The sequence below is a fragment of the Bos taurus genome, chromosome 28 (assembly GCF_002263795.3).
Source record: "Bos taurus isolate L1 Dominette 01449 registration number 42190680 breed Hereford chromosome 28, ARS-UCD2.0, whole genome shotgun sequence".
In the NCBI taxonomy this organism is placed as follows: Eukaryota; Metazoa; Chordata; class Mammalia; order Artiodactyla; family Bovidae; genus Bos; species Bos taurus.
The window spans coordinates 30729585-30748136 of NC_037355.1; the positions used below are offsets into that span (position 1 = coordinate 30729585).

At 38.3% G+C, this 18552-nt stretch overlaps 1 protein-coding gene across 6 annotated transcripts in view; it reads left to right on the plus strand.

The window, feature by feature from the left end:
* The window catches only part of KAT6B (lysine acetyltransferase 6B), a 182089-nt gene that overhangs the window by 99273 nt on the left and 64264 nt on the right, over positions 1-18552 (plus strand). For all 6 annotated transcript variants that reach the window (XM_024986873.2, XM_005226509.5, XM_002698885.7 and 3 more), the window contains one exon: positions 17345-17453. In XM_024986873.2, coding sequence (XP_024842641.1) covers positions 17345-17453 — 109 coding nt within the window. The remainder of the gene's footprint in view (positions 1-17344; positions 17454-18552) is intronic.

Consider the following 18552-nt stretch of genomic DNA (forward strand, 5'->3'; position numbering starts at 1 on the left):
GTTTCAGTTCCTCTAGGTAGCACCTTCTCTGTGAACTCATTACTAGTCTTCTGAACAGTCTCCCAAGCACGATCATTTTCTTAGATTGTCTCCTCAACAAACTGTCCTTTTTCCTTCAGTTCTAAATAACTCCTGAAAGCCAATCTTCTGTAAAAGTCATTTTGAATTAAGTAGAGAATTGCCAATGGTCTCCTCTTCATCTCCTCTGACAATAAAAGACCTTGAGTGGCTTCTTCCTCTAATATCCATCCCTGTTATAAACTTACCTCTTGCTTCCCACTTCCAGAATGACCCTTGCCCTTGACTTATGTGTGTATCCCATCCTGCTCTAGTTACTGTTCCTAATTTAGAGACTCACTCGGGAGAAGAAGGCAGGCTCTGAGGTCGGCCTCCTAACACGGAATCTGAGCTCTGCCGCTTGCAGCTGTGGACTCCTTGGGGTCCATTATTTAACCTTTCTGGGCTGCAGTTTCCTCCTTAATAAGTTTGGAACCATAAGAACACCTCGCTGAGTTTGTTGAAATAATGTAAATACCTCACACAGTATCTGGCAGGTTTGCATGCAATAAATATTAGCTTTTATTTTTTTTAACAGGGGAAGAGAATGAAGAACACACCCTATTAATATATCTGTATATCTACACAGTATGTATATATATGTGTATATACATATATGCATATGTGTGCACACATCTGCATTCACTTGCATAGTTACATAGTTTAGAAAAACATTCAGAATATCATTTCTCTTTTAGAAAATGAAAATTACGTATTATAAAATACGAAACACATTAAGTTGAACAAAATCTTGGCTGGTGAGGCAAGGGTTTCAATAGAGGTGGGGAAGTGCACTACAGCATTTGTTTCTGCACACCTCCTGAAGGCGTTAGTGGTTTGGTCTTTGTTTAAAAGCACCAGAGTTCCATACGCAACAGAGTCCCACATGCATGTGTAGGCACTTGTTTGCTTTTGAGTGATAATGATTAAGGCAACTGATTTTTCTTAGGGAAGTTTCAAAAGCTAGTCCACCCCAACCTTAAGTAAATGAAAGAGAAATTAGTTTTTTTAAAAAAGAATAGTGTGAAGGAGAGCATTCTTTTTAAAAATGACTGTGGAAGGAAATGCTTCAGATAAGCCTGTCATGAGATTACACATATCCCTTTAAAGTCTGATGCATCTTCGGTACAGCAATCATTTAGCATGAGGATAATTAATTGCTTTTGTTTTCCTAGTTTTCCTACTTGTAATATTCTGTTAATGAATTTTATAAACATATTGAAACTAATCCTGGGCTGATGGGTATATTTTCCAAATAGAATAATTACCAGGCTTATGTTGATTGTTTATATTTGAAAATATTGAATGTAGATATTGTTGGATTGCTGTCAGATTAGTCATTTATTCCTAATTTACCAGAGATGTATCAGTGAAACATTTGTTTAGAAAATAGAAATCATTTTAGATATGAAACTTAAATTTCTTAAAACTAATAGTAAATGATTTAATATACCAGTGTTTTTTTGTATAATATTGAAGGACCCAGAAGTATGCAGTGGGCACATGACTTTGCATAGTGCTATTAATATTTATCATATCTTCGAGGTTGCTACTCTTGTAGATGTAAAAATTACTTGAATTTCTCTATTTTCATTTATGTAATTTTAAAGCTTACATCATTTTAGGTTGTCTTTTAATGCCAGTTTTATAAAATAAAATAATTGAGAACTTATAAGGAAGGGTAGCATGAAAGAGGCGACCAGAGTTACACAGTTTAATATTTGTAACTTTCATTTCTTTTCAAATGTAGATTTATTCCTGGTGATACAAATTGCTGTTTTCCTTGGCAGGCATTAGGAGCAAGTCTATGTGAAATTATGTAATGTCTGAAAAGTTATATTCATGATTAATTGGCCTATCCTAGAACGGTATTTGTGTGTGGAATAAGGCGATCATGCTTTTTTATTTGGCAGTGAGTTAAAGTGCCCCTGCTCAGATCGGGTTACTCTACAGAGCTTTTTTGACTGAGAACTGTATATTTAGCTTGATCTCTTTTTAAAAAGCGTAAAATGTAGCTTCGAAGCCAAATATGCTGGAATTCATATTGTAACCAGTGTTAGTCTTTGGATAACTTCAAAAGCAAGCTGTTCCACTCTGTCACACCTTAGTTAGCAAATGAAGCCAGAAGATTTAAAACAACAACATTATCGTCTCTTTGGCCTCTGAACTCACAGCCAGTCTTGATTATCTAAGGGTAGATTGTCTGTAGTGTCAAATCAGTTTTAAATTCTTCCTGACCTTGACCCAGGCTGATCAGTTACAATGATCTGTTTGTTTATCTAAGCTGGACTTTACAGGAGCTAGAAAATAAGGCCTTTAAACAATTGCCCTTTCCCATGTGTCAGCTTGAGAAATGATGACATTCATTACTAAGAACACAGTGATGGTGAACTTGATAACTGGAGACTGCAGTGATCCTGGAGCCCAACTGTAGGGAAAGTTAACTTCTGTTTTCTGATCTGTAGTGTAGAGATAATAGTGCCTACCTTCTGGTATTTTAATGATTGATTAAGCGCTTACCTGAATATCTGTTATTAGTGCTTTTCAAATGCTTGCTGCTGCTAATTACTGTTATTCCTGCTCCTGCTGCTACAACTGCTACCACGCCAAAGACTGTGTTACTATGCCTAATAAAATAGTTCCTCTGGCAGGGCATTAACTCCAGGGTTCTGCTCTTCAGTGAATCCTCATATTGAAATGGTAAAACATATCCCAAAGTTGAATATGACTAACGTGGGGGTTACTCTTTAAAAGTATCTATATTCTTATTGCTCAAAGGTGTGGACCACAGATCAGCAGCTTAGTGTCGCAGGAGAGCTTCTTTGAAATTTAGACTCTGACCCCACTCCAGAATTAATGAATCAGAACCTGCATTTTAACAAGATCTCCAGGTGTTTTATGCGTGCGTGCTCAGTTGTGTCTGACTCTTTGCGACCCCATGAACTGTAGCCTGCCAGACTCCTCTGTCCATGAAATTTTCCAGGCAAGAATACTGGAGTGGGTTGCCATTTCCTGCTCCAGGGGATCTTCCCAACCCTGAGGTCAAACCTGCGTCTCTTGAGTCTCCAGCATTGGCAGGCAGATTCTTTACCGCTGCACTACCTAGGAAGACTGTCTATTAAAGATTGGAAAGTATTTATCTCCATCATTTCCCAGCCTCTCCCCAACATTCTCAAAATCATCTGAATGACTTAGAGATGACTACCAGCAGTGCACCACCAAGCAGCATCACGTGAGCCAGGCCCTCAAAACAGACAGGCTGTTCATTAGAAAGAAGGGAAGAAGGGAGGAAGAAAAACCATGCCTGCCAGTACTGATACTGTACTTCCGTAGTTGAGTCTGTGCTCACTGATTTTAGATTGTTTTTTGTTGTGACATGGACCATGGAAAGAAGCACTGAAATTTTATGGGCTGGTAGCAAATTTCTTTGGCTCTGTAAGTTCCAGTGATCTGTCAAACTTACTTGGCAAAGTCTCCTTTTAACTCATGGTCTCAAAAATTAGTATGCATCCCTTATTTTCTTAAATATATACATACACAGTGCAGTCATCTTATAATCATGCTTCATTTACCTTTTTAATGTGAAGACGGTGTTCTTACTGTGCCGATCCTAAAAGACCAGTGGGTAGGAGAGTAGAGTTCCACGTGTTGTCCTTACTGTCCTTTGGCCAGTACGTCTCCCTCTGGTTTGTTTCCTCTGTGTAAATGTTGTGAAGATATATAAGAACATTGGTCTTTAATTAACTATGAATCATGGATGGTTGTGGAGGAACAGCTCTGTATTATCACATACTAGGGAGTAAAAGAAATTGCTAGTTTTTTTACTTAAAATATGACCTTTCAATCTATTGTTTAAAGTTAATTTGAAGAACAAATTTAAGTTAAAATATGGTATGGTTTTCAACTATTGTCAAGGAAAAATGTTGCTAAAGTGTTAGGTAGGAGTGATAGAGTGGCACAACTTTATGCTGTTAAAAATGCCTGCATTCTGTGACCCAGCAGTGTCACATCTAGGCGTTTATTCCACAGGTATATTTGCACACGCAAATGCACATATGTACATTTTTGTGGAAGCAAAAGAATAATAACCTCTATATCTATTGGAATGAAACGGGTTTCATGTACCTCAACTTTTAATTTTTGTAAGATGAAGGTATCTCACTTTACCTTGTGAAAGGGGATTTGAGTGTCCAGAGATTAAATGTAGGATGGAGACTTATTTCCCATTCGATATGTCTTTCTACTGTTTAAATTTAAAAAATACACACACACACACACAACTTTAAATCGACAAAATGGCCCTTGTATTGAAGAAACTGAAGCCATTCAACACTTACAATTTTTTTTACTTCACTTTTAAAGCATCTTCATGTCCATAAACTCAGTCATCTTCCCTCAGACACACAGGAATTAAGAGTAGCCAGTGAATTCTTAGTAGCCTCTCAGTTCTGTGTATACTCTTGTACTTCTCAGACTCTTCCTAGCATAAACTGCCTGATGTCCTAATCATTCAGAGCTATGATTCTCGACCTGGGGTATCAACAGAATCTCTTTGAAGTTTTTAAAAAATCAAAATGTCTGAGTTGCCTATTTAATCAAAATCCATGTGTGTGGCTTAGGCATGTACATTTTTTTTTAAAACTACATAGGTGATCCCAATGTTCACACCTGTTTAAGAACCCCTGAATAGAGAGCAGTTATTGATAGGATTCCTCTTCTGCCAAAGCATTAGCTGTTACCTCCTCCCTCCCCCCTGCCTCTCAGAGTAGAATGGGCTCTCTGCTCTACATCCCAAGGAAAAGGGACTGGCACTCTGAATAACCGCATGACTCTATATGTTGTATTAGAATAAAAATGATAGTGATAATAACAAATCAGGTTTCTGCATAAGAATCAACATCTTCCTGCATATAAAGAACATTGAAAGTAAATAGGGGAGATCAAAAGCTGATTCTTTGAAAACATCAATACAATTCAGAAACCTCTAGGTAGAACAATCAAAAAATAAAGGGAAAACAAATTATTGGTAGCAGGAATGGAAGAGAGGATATCACTTGAAGATGTAAAAAGAATAATAACGGAACATTATGAGCAATTTTATGCCAATAAATTGGGCAGCTTAGATTACATGAGAAAATTCCTTGAATGCCCACATCACCACAGCTGATACATTCAGACAAAACGGCAACTCTGAATAGCTCTCTATCTGTTGAAGAAACTGAAATCAAAACTTAAAACTGTGGCACAAAGGAAACTCTGTAGATGTCAGACAACAGACAACTTTAATGGTGAAGCCTATAAAATATTTAACAATACAAATGTTAGATTAATTCTTTCAGAAAGTAGGAGGTAACACAATTTTATTTCTCTTTGGTAGCAGTGAACATTCAGAAATTGAAGTACCATTTATAATAGCATCAAACCATATGAAAGTATATAGGGATGAATTTAGCAAAATATGCACCCTGTAAAGTATAACCATTATTGAAAGAAAGGAAAGAAGACCTAAATAAGTGGAGAAATATACCTGCTCATGGATTGGAGGACTCAGTAATGTTACAGAGTCAGCACTCCCCAAACTAGTCTACCTAGTCAACACAATCACGATAAAGCAAGCTTTGTTCTAGAATTTGACAAGTTGGTTGAAAAACTGAAATGGTGATACAAGGAACTTAGAATAACCAAAACAAATTTTGAAAAAGAAGACCAAAGTTGAAGGACTAATTCAATGGGAAGAAGAAAATCTCTACAAATTATCCTGGAATCGCTGGATATACATATGGAAAAAAGTGAATCTTGACCCTTACTTCACTCCATACACAGAAATTAAGTAAAAATGTATCATAGACGTAATTTATAAATGAATGCCATGCAACTAGATGAAAATATATGATAAAGGCTTTGTAACTTTGGATTAGGCAAAGATTTTTTAGAGTGGACATGAAAAGTAGAAAAAATGGTAAATAGGACCTCATAAAAATGAAAAACTGCTGTTTCTCAAAAAAAAAAAAAAATTGTTAGGAAAATGAAGAGATAAGCCACAGAATTAGAGAAAATATTCAAAGTACATGTATTTTTTATATATAAGTAAGCGTTAGCCCCTTCAGTTGTGTCCAGCTCTTTGTGACCCCTTGGACTGTAGCCCGCTAGGCTCAGGCTCTTCTATCCATGGAATTCTCCAGCAAGAGTACTGGAGTGGGTTGCTCTTTCCTTCTCCAGGGGATCTTCCCCACCCAAGGATCAAACCCAGTCTCCTGCATTGCTGGCAGATTCATTACCATCTGAGCCACCAGGGAAGCCCTTTATATAAAGGAGTTGTATCTAGAACATATATCTTGCAACTCAGTAATGAGACAAACAACCCATTTTAAAAACAGATGTTATAGGGTGTGTTCCTTAGGAATCAGACACTGAGATAAAGTTTTATGGTAGGATATTTATTAAGGGAAGCCTTTAGTAATACCTATGCTTGTGGGAGGAATTGCAGTGAAGCAGCATTGGGCAGAGGAGAGGATTGAGCAGCGATGCAGCTCAATAACAGCCATGGCTGACTTTTTGTGTAGTTCTTGGATGTGGGCCACTGCAGGAAGGAGGGTATCCTTTGGTGACGTGACTCTGCAACTGAAGCAGTCCCTGAAGGGAGTGACAGCTGACAGCTGCCTGCTGGTAGCATTTCAATAGCTGGGGCAACAGGTTTTTAATTGGGAGAAGGTTTGGCAATATATTGCAGTAGACCATGATGACAGGTAGACAGTCTGATAGAAATTGTACAAAGGAAGATGTGTGAATGGCCATTGAGCACAAGCCATCAGGTTTATGCAAATTAAAACCACAATGAGATACTCTTACACACTCTCTAAAATGGTTAAAATTAAAAAGACTGGCAAAACCAAAGTGCAACCAGGAGTGTAAAATGGGGCAATTCACTTCAGAAACCACTCTTGACAGTTTCTTATAAAGGTAAACATATACTTACCATTTTACCCAGCAGTTTAACTCCTAAAAAGACATGAAAACATGTAACTCCAAAGAGAAATGAAAACATGTTGAATAGAGCATAGCATTTCAGCTGCCACATAAATCTTTGTGGAGGCAGAACATTGTTGGAGTTGGTGGTATGATAATATTATTGAGAAGGTGACCAGCTACCATGTTAATATCCATCTACCTGTGCCTCATCTTTTTACTCTGCTTCCCTGTTTGTACCTGATTACAGTCAGTTCAGTTGCCTATATTAGGACTTCCCTGGTGGCTCAGATGGTAAAGCGTCTGTCTACAATGTGGGAGACTCGGGTTCAATCCCTGGGTTGGGAAGATGCCCTGGAGAAGGAAATGGCAATCCACTCCAGTACTATTGCCTGGAAAATCCCATGGACAGAGGAGCCTGTTAGGCTACAGTCCGTGGGGTCGCAGAGAGTCGGACACGACTGAGCGACTTCACTTTCACTTTCTGTTGCCTATATTTCTGAGCAGATGATGCAGGTTTCTGTTGGTGAAACTGGTAATGAGAATGTTTACCTTCACATCATGCCTAGGTGGCCTTGGATGTAGGCACCAGATTAAAATGGGTTCCTTGGGGCAACTGAGGAAACCAATCCTATGATTCCAACTATGTGATATAGTAAAGAAAAGATTAGTGGTTAACAGGATTAGAGGAGGGTGGGAAAGATGAATAGGCAGAACAGGAGGATTTTTTTTAGGCAGTGAAAAATACTCTACAGATACTATTAATATAAGGGTAGATACATGTCATCTTAAATTTGTCCAACTCCATAGAATGTACAGCACCAAGAAAGAACCCTTATGTAAACTGTGGGCTCTGGGTGCTAATAATGCGTGAATGTAGGGTCATCAGTTGTAACAAATGTATGAGCCTGGTGGGGGATGCTGATAATGGGGGACACTATGCATATGTGGGGGCAAGGGGATATATGGGAAATTTCTGTACCTTCCTCTGAATTTTGCTGTGAACTTAAAACTGCTCCAGAAAAAAAAAAAAAAGAAAGGAAAGAAAAGAAATCTGAAAGATTTGTGACACTTGACTATGAATTGATTTTAAAATTCCATTTTTCAAAATCTAGGGTAGGGTTTATATTATATTGCTAATATTGTGACATACTCACTGAAAATAGTAGTTTGTAAATCCTAAGCTGACTTCCTATAACCATGTGTTGAATTTCCAGCTGTGTTGAGTCAGACTTTGATCCCTCTTGAGAAGATAAATGGAGTATCTGCAGTTTTTAATGGTAGAGGTGTAGGAGGGACGTTCAGATGAAATCTTAAAAACCAAGTCCCTGTCCAGATAAGAAATTAAAAACCCTGGGAAAGGCAGTTGTTTCTTTATCCTACCCCTCCCCCATTTGTAGGCCTCATTACACCCCCCACCCACTCCCACCCCGGCTGCTGCTGCTAAGTCGCTTCAGTCGTGTCCGACTCTGTGCAACCCCAGAGACGGCAGCCCACCAGGCTCCCCCGTCCCTAGGATTCTCCAGGCAAGCCCACCCCTGGCTAGGGGGGGAAAAAAAGAACAAATGAGATGCTATTGTTAAATGCTGTGTTCAGGATCAGATTTGTTTCCTTCCAATAGAATCACTTTCCTTAATCAGCACTCTTATAAATGGCACACCTGCCTAATTAGAACAAGTTCTAGACTGCAGGATATGGTGTGAGCATTTCAGTTACCTCCACACAATTGATAGCTATTGTGACTGATATTCTTAGAAAGTCTTCCCCTCTCTCCTCTTTTTATTCCTCTGTGGCTAAGCTTTTTATTATTTTATACTTATGACTCTGCCTTTGATTGTGGAAATTTCATGGTATGTGGTCATTGATGTTTCTGTTTCTACGTTATTCCTTAAGTGAAAAAAGAGGTGATGTATTTATGGATATGTGTAGGGATGCTTTTAAATATTTTTATTTTATTAGATTTAATTTGCTTGTTGTCACTCTTAAAATACAGAGAACTCCCTTGACTGTGACAAGCAGGTGAAATACAGCAGTCACATTCAAGATCTCCATACATTAGCCATAATAAATCCTTTTGCCCTGAGTAATACAGAAACTCAATCCAGAGCCAGTGAGGATGATGTAGTGCTCCCTCACAGAACCAATCACCCACAGAGAAGCATAATGAGCAAGGGAGGTGATATAATAAAACCTCTATGGCCAGAGGAAAATTATGGGAAAAACTGTTGCCTATGAAAAGTCTTGTAATAAGTATATCTCCAATTATCTTCCGAAAGAAATTATTTAGGCATCTGCTCAGGTTAAGATTCATGACGGAAATGCAAGAATGGCCTTAGAATAAAGCAAAAGGTTATGTGAGCGTAGAGAAGATGGCGCTGGACATGTGAACAGAGCTCTGTTGTGCCCCAAGGATCTGCAGTAGCCCCGGTGCCACTCTGAGGGTGCGTGGTCACCAAACCTTCTTCTTGCAGAGGGGTGGCTGCACTGACCACTGAGGGGGACAAAATAACACTCTTAAAAAATAAGATGATTTCAATGATCACGGAAAAACTGTCAGAGTTATACTCTGAAATATGCTGTTTCCCAAGACCACGACTTAAGCCGATCACTATAAAGGAAAAAATCCTGAATGTGCATGATCTGTATCCTCATTAGGAGTGGGCTTGATCTGTTCAGACAGATATCAGTTGAGTAAGTGTGTTAAGTGGTGAGAAATGAAGTCTAGTTCTTTATTAGATAAGCGGCAAGTAGAGTGCTGAAGCAGCCAAAAAATAAAAAAAGAGGAAGTATGTTACCCAAAAACATGAACAATGTCATCCTCCGTTGTCCCAGTGCTGTCACTTGTACGTTTTGTGGGAAGTAATTCATTACCAATAATAAAACACCAAGGCTTGTAAAATACTTTTTTTAAATAGATTGAACAGATTAATGCTTTTTTATAATTCTGTTACTCTGACCACGGTGTATTCATCTTTCTTGACTTCTTTTTTGTGTGTTAGGTAGTAGCACCTGAGTGTGGCCCCAGATCTATCTTGCATACAATCTATAGTGAGTGAGCCCCAATAGTTAATATTTGTGGGAGTGATGAGGCAGTTTTCCTCCCAGCTGATTTTTAAAATTTTCTCTCTTGTCAGATTAGACCCACGGAAGTATTATGTCCAAACATAAGTATCAGTCACTGTAGAAGATCAGAATAGAAAAAAAGCAGTCAGATTAGACCTTATGGCACTCACTTTGCCACCAGTCGTTGCTTCATATTAAAGTCATTAAAAATATACATTAAAATAAAGAACAGTAGTCAGTACATAGGGCCTGTTAAATCAGAGAAGTCAGTCTGAACCAAAAAGCAGTCTTTTCGTTTGTTCTTTCATTTATTCCATAAATGTATTTTGAGGCTGGAGCAATAGCAACAAATCTCTGCTCTTTTAATGTTTACTAAGTGAAACGAAACAGACAGACGATCCAGCATATGTCAGATAGTGATGTACACTGGGCAGAAAAATAAAGCAAAGCACGGAGGATCCAGAGGCGCTGCTGGAGCGCCCTTTGGAGAGAGTTGTCAGGGACAGCCCTTCTGATAAGGTGGTACCTAAATCCACCTCCAAAGGAAATGAAGGACCAGCCATGGGAAGCAGAAAGAGCGAAGAGCTTAGAGTCAGCAAGACGCCATGTCTTAATAGCTTTGTAACCAGAGGGAGCATTTAACTCACCTGTGACACAGAGACAGACAGGAGTCACCAGGCCTGTTTCACAGGGTTCGTGTTCGGCACAAGTGAGACACTTGAGAAAACCAGGAAACAGGAAAGCAGTACCTTGACTTCAGATTTCAGCGTGAAACGATAAGAGGGTACAAATTAAAGAGATAAATACAGCAGCCTTAAAACAGCCCTTTTATACGGCTTGTTGTGAAATTTTGAATTGAGTTGTCTGAGCTGAAGTGTAGAGAACTTTCTCCAAAGATGAACCATTTGATACTGGGGTGCACAAGATTTATATTCATCTTTGTTTGCCTTCATGGTATTATTTGTTTAAGATTTTATGTTTGTTTGTGCTTTTCTTCCTTTGATGTCTTTTTCTTTCCTTTCCCTCTGAGCTTTCCTTTTATTAAATCAGCTCCAGGCCTCTTCACTCTCAGTTGAGGCGATTTCTACCCTGTTCCTGTACTCTCTGATTAACTCATTAAAAACAAAACCCAGAAAACCCTTTAAGATGAATACTTATCATGGGGCTCAGAGCCTCCCAACATCCACCTTTTATAGAGTAATTCTAGACTCCAGATCAAATTATTTGCACTGATGTTTATTAAGGACTTGAAGTTGTTTGTTTACCCTGTTTGTTTTTATAGCCTGAGTGAATTTTGCAATAATTGTAACAATGTTTGAACAGAACTTTGTAGCCTACAAAGTACTTCACACACTCACTCACATGGGAACTTTAGCAATCCTGGATCAAGACAACATGGACTCTATTGTGCTCTTTTTAAAATGGGGGAAGCTGAGACTCAGAGAACAGAAAATAAATTCAGGTCTTTTCATGATACAAGTGTGAATATATGAATGAGAAGTGCAGAATTGTTTCCAGCACTTGGCATTACTAAAATGATGTTTTATAAGTGAAAGTGAAAGTCGCTCGGTTGTGTCCGACTCTGCCACCCTGTGGAATCGTCCATGGAATTCTCCATGCCAGAATACTGGAGTTGGTTGCCGTTCCCTTCTCCAGGGCATCTTCCCAACCCAGGGATCGAACCCAGGTCTCCTGAATTGCAGGAGAATTCTTTGCCAGCTGAACTACCAGGGAAGCCCTGTTTTAGAAGTAGATTCAAGAAATTTTGTAGATGACTCCAGGAGAAGAATCCATAAGGGATTATGGAAAGAGAGGACTATGTCCCTGATCACTGTGAATGGTGACTGTGGAGACAAAACCCCCTTCGGTGTCATTGTCAGAACGAGGAGGTAAGCCTGGGTGCTTTTGCCTCCATCTGTGCATGACCTTTTTTTTTTTGACAGTTACTTTGACTAACAAGACTAGCAAGCATCTTTTTTTTTTTTCCCCCTTCAGGGCAGAAATAAAAGTAACCATAAACAAATATAAAACTTACCTAAAATGAGTTGTCTTGAATTTAAAAATGTTTCCTCAGAAAATACTATTTTATTTTTATATTGAGGGTTCCTGAAGACTCTTAAAATGTCTTTTAAAGTATAATAGAATCAATAAAAAAATTAGAGCTCAGCTGGGAAGGGCCTTTGAAATTATCTAGCTACGGAACCATTTAACTATTTGATCTGGAAAGGATCTTTGAAAAGGTCCCAGATCCCAACTTGTGGGAGACTCCTTTTTTCACCCTGGTGTCCTTGACATCCTGATAGAGTCCACCCAGCCTCTCATGGCCTCTTCTGATTATGAAGACCGTATGGTTCCATTTATATGAGGTCCTTAGATTACTCAAACTCATGGAGACAGAAAGCAGAACGGCATTTGCCTGGGGCTAGAGGAGAAAGGCAATGGCACCCCACTCCAGTATTCCTGCCTGGAAAATCCCATGGACAGAGGAGCCTGGTAGGCTGCAGTCCATGGGGTCGCTGAGGGTCGGACACGACTGAGCGACTTCACTTTCACTTTTCACTTTCATGCATCGGAGAAGGAAATGGCAACCCACTCCAGTGTTCTTGCCTGGAGAATCCCAGGGACGGGGGAACCTGGTGGGCTGCCGTCTATGGGGTCACCCAGAGTCGGACACGACTGAAGTGACTTAGCAGCAGCAGAGGAGAATAGGGAGTTAGTATTTAATGGGAACAGAGTGTCAGCTTGGGAAAATGGAAAAGTCCTAGAGATCAGTATGTTGGTGGTACAACATACTTAATGCCACTGAACTGTATACTTTAAAATGGTTAAGATGATAAATTGTATGTTATATGTATTTTTATATATATATATATATTTTACCACAATGTGAAAAATAAAGAAGCAAGGAAAAAAAATCATTTTGTTGCTGGAGGGTTGGGGCATGGGAAGCATGGAGAACAAACCTAACCCCTCCCCCAGAAAGATCACACGCACTGTCCCCTCCCAACAGCCTCTTCCCAGCGAACTAGCCCCAGTTCCTTCAATAGGCCATTGCATTTTGTTTTACAATATATTTGATTCATGATCAAGATAAGGACTATACATTATAATTGGCTGATAAGCCTTTTAAATTTCTGTTAGTCTATTGTTTCTTCTTTCAAATCTGTTTCTCTGTCTCTTCCTCTCTCACTCATTCTGTCTCCCTTTTAATTTATTTGTTGAAGAAACTGGGTCATTTGTCCTCAAGAGTTTTGGTACTCGCATCCCTCTGCTATGTAGACTGATACCTTCCTCTGTCCTCTGCATTTCCTATGAAGCAGTAATTGGATTGAGTTATTTTATTTTATAAATGCTGTAATCCAACTATATAATAACTCATTTTAGGTCTTTTTTTTTTTTTTTTTTTTTAAATAAGTGCCTTCCTAGCCTTTTGCTTGGAAAACTGTAAACATTGAATGGATAATTGAAAAAATTGAAAGAATCATGTCATGGACACCCTCCTACCTTTATGAAGATTCACCAACCATTAACATTTGCCGCATTAGCTCTCTCCCTCTCTGCACACAAACACACTAATACACATAGGGTTTTTCCCCTGCATCTTTTGAGCTCAAGTGGTAGACATCATGACACTTTACTCCAAAATATTTCAGCACATAACTCCTAAGAACAGCTCCTGTATAATCAGTCAGAGTCTGGTTTGTGTATTGTCTATTAGCATATTACCCTACTAATCCAAATAATGTTCTTTATGGTCATGGCTATTTTTGAAAATTTTGAAAACCAAGTGAAGATCACAAATTATATATTTCATTTTCCTGACACTTTAGTTGCCTAAATTGGTTCTGCCCTTTTTTGGGGTCTTACCTGACATTGACATTTTTTGAAGTGTCCCAGGCTAGTTGTTTTACATCATGTCCCTGACTTTGGATTTGCCTGATGATCTCCTTATGATGAGTCAGACTAAATGTTCCCAGCAAGAATACTGCACAAGCAGTGCTGAGTCCTTCAGCGCCACGCTTGGAAGGCACCGGATGTCAGTTTGTCCCATAATGGCTGCTAGGTTTGATTGCTTGATTAAGGGGGTGTCTACCATATTTTTCCATTGTAAATGTACCATTTTCCCAGGTTTTCTGTTTCCCCATAATAAATAATCTGTAGCATATTAAACGTTGCTTTTTAAATAATTTTAAAAGCATGCTATTTGGTCATGGGAGAAATTGGATGGCAGAGATTATGAGCACATGAGAATTATTACCGTCAATGGAAAAAATAATTTTTAAACATTTGTTTTTCTTGATAGAGGAGAGACAAGGAGGGGAGGTAATAAAGGGGAGAAAATGGGCTTTACTGAAGGCAGATTTGTGTCTGAATCCCAGCTCCACACTTGAACCCGTGTGACTTTAGGAGAGTTACCTCACTCCTTAGAGCCTCAAGTTCTTTCCTATGATGGGCATAATAATATACATTCCTGGCAGGATTGTTAAAGTGATTAAATGAGCTAGTGTATGAGTGGCCTCTGGCCTAGCAGCTGCCCCAGGACCATCATGTGGGAAGTGAGGAAGAAATGGTCCCCAGCAGCTTGCAGAGTTTATACCTCTCCATGAGTGTTTGCTCTTCCGATGAGATTGAAATATTCATGCATGTTGATAAGAAAATATGATCAACAGGTAAGATGCCTTTTTGAAATTTCAAAGAAAGGAATTCAGAACTGGAAGATGTTTGGTTCCATTTTCAGACCTCTTAAACATGATTTGTCTGTAGTGGAATTGAGCTGCCATTTATTCAGACCTGTTTCTGATTGCAATCCATTTTAATCTATTACCAGGGATTATTTTTTGAAACAGTTTATATGTAGTCGGATTGAGAATAGTGAATCATAATAATCCCATGACCCAATTTACATGCCTTACTGTAAAAGTTTCATTTCATACAAGTGACAATTTTTTAAAGTTAATTAGACTCGGCTATACTGAGGTTAGCAAAAAGTGCTTTGAATTATCAATAATTCAGCAGAGCAGACATTTCTGTATAATGCAGTGGTTTTATAGAGTATTGTGAGATAGTTATCCCTAAAATGAATGGTTGTGAGCATACATCAGCATGGTGGGGCTTGCTTGAATGTGGCGTGAAGTGATATCATCTGTGCTTTCTATTATTGAGCAGAGTGTGAACCATCGGTCTTTCTGGCCATGAACTACTAGCAACCTTTGTCCTTTGTGTTACCTTTAGTTAAAGACGAAAATGAACATGAATGCTGGCTGATGGCCATGTCTTCTTACAGTGAAAAATTCATCTGGAAAAGAAAAATAGGATTGCAGATTTGGATTTGTTTCATTGCATGAATGATATGTGACATTTTGTAAATTATTTATCACTGCAAGGATGGCAGCAATGGCTCGAGCATTGTTATATCAAATGAAAGTAGGAATCCCATTAGTACAAGGACTGGGTTTTAGCTGGAATCTATCAGGGGAATGTTGTCACTTGAAAACCAGATTGTTCTTTTAATTGCTATTTAAAGGAACAAAAGTGTTCCCAAGGTACTGCAGTTGAGCATTTGCAAGTAATAACTGTGGATCCATAATTATGCAGTGCTGATTATCTGGCATTTAAAAAATGGTGGCAGGAGTCAGTGACCAATTTGTTGTAGCTTGTCTTTTTTGGTTTTTCTAGAACAGAGTTTTATTCTCTGCTTTTGAACTGGGGCTACAAAAATATATTTGCATAGTTACCTCAGAAAGTAAAGCCTGTGCATATTAAAAGAACAAATTAAACTGAAAATAAGGGCAAGATAATGAAAGTTTATATTGTAAGATGAAATTAACAGTCGTATTGAACAGTTTGCAAATGCTTGGTCATGAGATGATTTCTGGTTTTTGATGACATGCCACATTGAACCAAGATGTTTGTTGGAATCACTGTTACTATTTGAAATATTATTTTAGAATAAGGTTTTTTAAACTAGCATATATTTCTTTCATTTATTCACATATATTTTTATATAGTTAGCAAAAAACATTTTGAGTGCCTATGTGCATCAGGCTTTTGGAATAGAGTGGCTGAACAAATGAGGTTTATTCTACACTGATGTATATTTGGAAAGTTAGGCCTAGCAAAATCTTGTTTTTAATTTACATTTAAATAAAAAAAATTTGTGATTATACTAAGCTTTCTTGCCTTAAATTTTTGATTCACGAGATTCAAATATAAATGCGTTAGAGTTACATTCTGATGGCTAGCAGACAACGTGTGACGCTTGGAATATGCAGTAAAATTTTAGTTCTCATACCGTTTGGCTGTGCAAAATAATGTGACCAGACCTGTAGGCACAGTCAGCTCTTCGTATGGATGGGAACACTAGCGTTGCTGGTAGTCATAAATAACAATGAAGGCACTAAAATGTATGCAGATTTATACATTGTTAAAAGCAGTTTCCTTTGTGAGAGTTAAAGGGGTGCTAGGGATTAGACAAATGTTTTGTTTCTTTTATTGAAGGGGAATGTCAGAGATTGAGAGTTTATCCATTTTGTGTGGCATGGTGTGGTTTACTTTTGAAGACGTTGGTGTCAGAAAAGCCTTGTTAATGGTCTTTTGATCATCTTAAACGATCCTACAGAATTTTAAAGTTCTTAACATTTTTTTGGCCATGCCACGGAGCATGCAAAATATTAGTTCCCAGACCAGGGATCCAACCCATGCCCCCTGCAGTGGAAATGCAGAGTCCTAATCACTGAATCACCATGGAAAACCCCTTCTTTAGTTCTAAGGCTGTTATTATGTCACCTTTTAACATGCCAGTATTTTATGTCATATGTTTAATTGATGGATAATAGTAACCTGTACTAAAACACTTGATGAAATTTAAGCAATCTGGTCTGACTAGATGATATTCATAGACTGTAATACTGAATAGATGAATCAATTTATTGTAGGCATATAGATTATGGAAACGATTTGAGACTTCAAATGAATTCTTAATGTTCATTTCAGGAAGGTAATACATAATATATATAAAGGTTTTAAATTTCATTGGCTTAATAAAAATTATTTCTGAGTCTTATGCATTACACTTAAATGTATTATTCAGGCAGTACTTCACTATCAAATAATTTGAGGGTTTTTTTAATTATCAGAAAATATTGATATGAATACCCTATTCTTTCTTTGGTAAAGAAATATGTAAGACGCTTTTAATACTTTGTTTTTAATTTTGAAGTGGAAAGCTAAGTGTTTTTTCATTTTAATTTTTTCATAGCCCCGTGCCGATCCCATTCCAATATGTAGCTTCTGTCTGGGGACAAAGGAATCAAATCGTGAAAAGAAACCAGAAGAACTTCTCTCTTGTGCAGATTGTGGCAGTAGTGGTAAGTTGTTATTTTTTGTGTGTGTGTAAAGTGACTCCCTATTATAGCTACGTGCAATTTCTCTATCCAAAAATACTTGTTATTTAAAGCAATTATTTGATAATAGTGTAAGCTTTAAATTTAAAAAGTAAATACAGGTTGGGGGGAAGTGAGTATATTCTCACTGATATAAACAGTGTTATATACGTTTATAAAATATTATGTATTCATATTTTAAATTAACCTTAGATTTCATGCCAGCATTGGTAATTCAACGTGGAATATTCTACCTTGAAGGTAAATTCAGGGTAGAAAATTCTAAATTTTCAAGTTGATTGCAGCTAGAATCACTTGTTTTTATAACCTGAAGTCTCAATTTAATACATTTGAGTAGAAATATATAGTGTTTCGGAGAAGGCAATGGCACCCCACTCCGGTACTCTTGCCTGGAAAATCCCACGGACGGAGGAGCCTGGAAGGCTGCAGTCCATGGGGTCGCTGAGGGTCGGACACAACTGAGCGACTTCACTTTCACTTTTCACTTTCATTCGTTGGAAAAGGGAATGGCAACCCACTCCAGTGTTCTTGCCTGGAGAATCCCAGGGACGGGGGAGCCTGGTGGGCTGCCGTCTATGGGGTCGCACAGAGTCGGACACGACTGAAGCAACTTAGCAGGAGCAACAGCATATAGTGTTTCAGGTCCTGACACCTACTGGTGAAATATAATATTACAGCCCAGCTCTGTGTGACAAACTGAAGGGGATGCACAGGATTCTGGCAACTGCACTGATAACAATCCAGAAATCATCAGGCATAAAAGAAACTCAAATTGCCCAGAGTAAGCTAGGAAAAGAGTGGTCTACTCAGAAAGTGATACTGAAATCAAGGAGCTACTGGGTAGGGATATTGTTAGTTGCTCAGTTGTATCGGACTTTTTGCAACCCCGCCCGCCAGGCTACTCTGTCCATGGAACTCTCCAGGCAAGAATACTGGAGAGGACTGGGTCATTGGTACATTGCAATATCCAAAAAGCTTTCAAGATTGCTGTCACCTCTTTTTCTCAGCATAGGACTTTAAGCGCACATTTCCACTTTTGTAATGGAAATTAAGTCACATTATG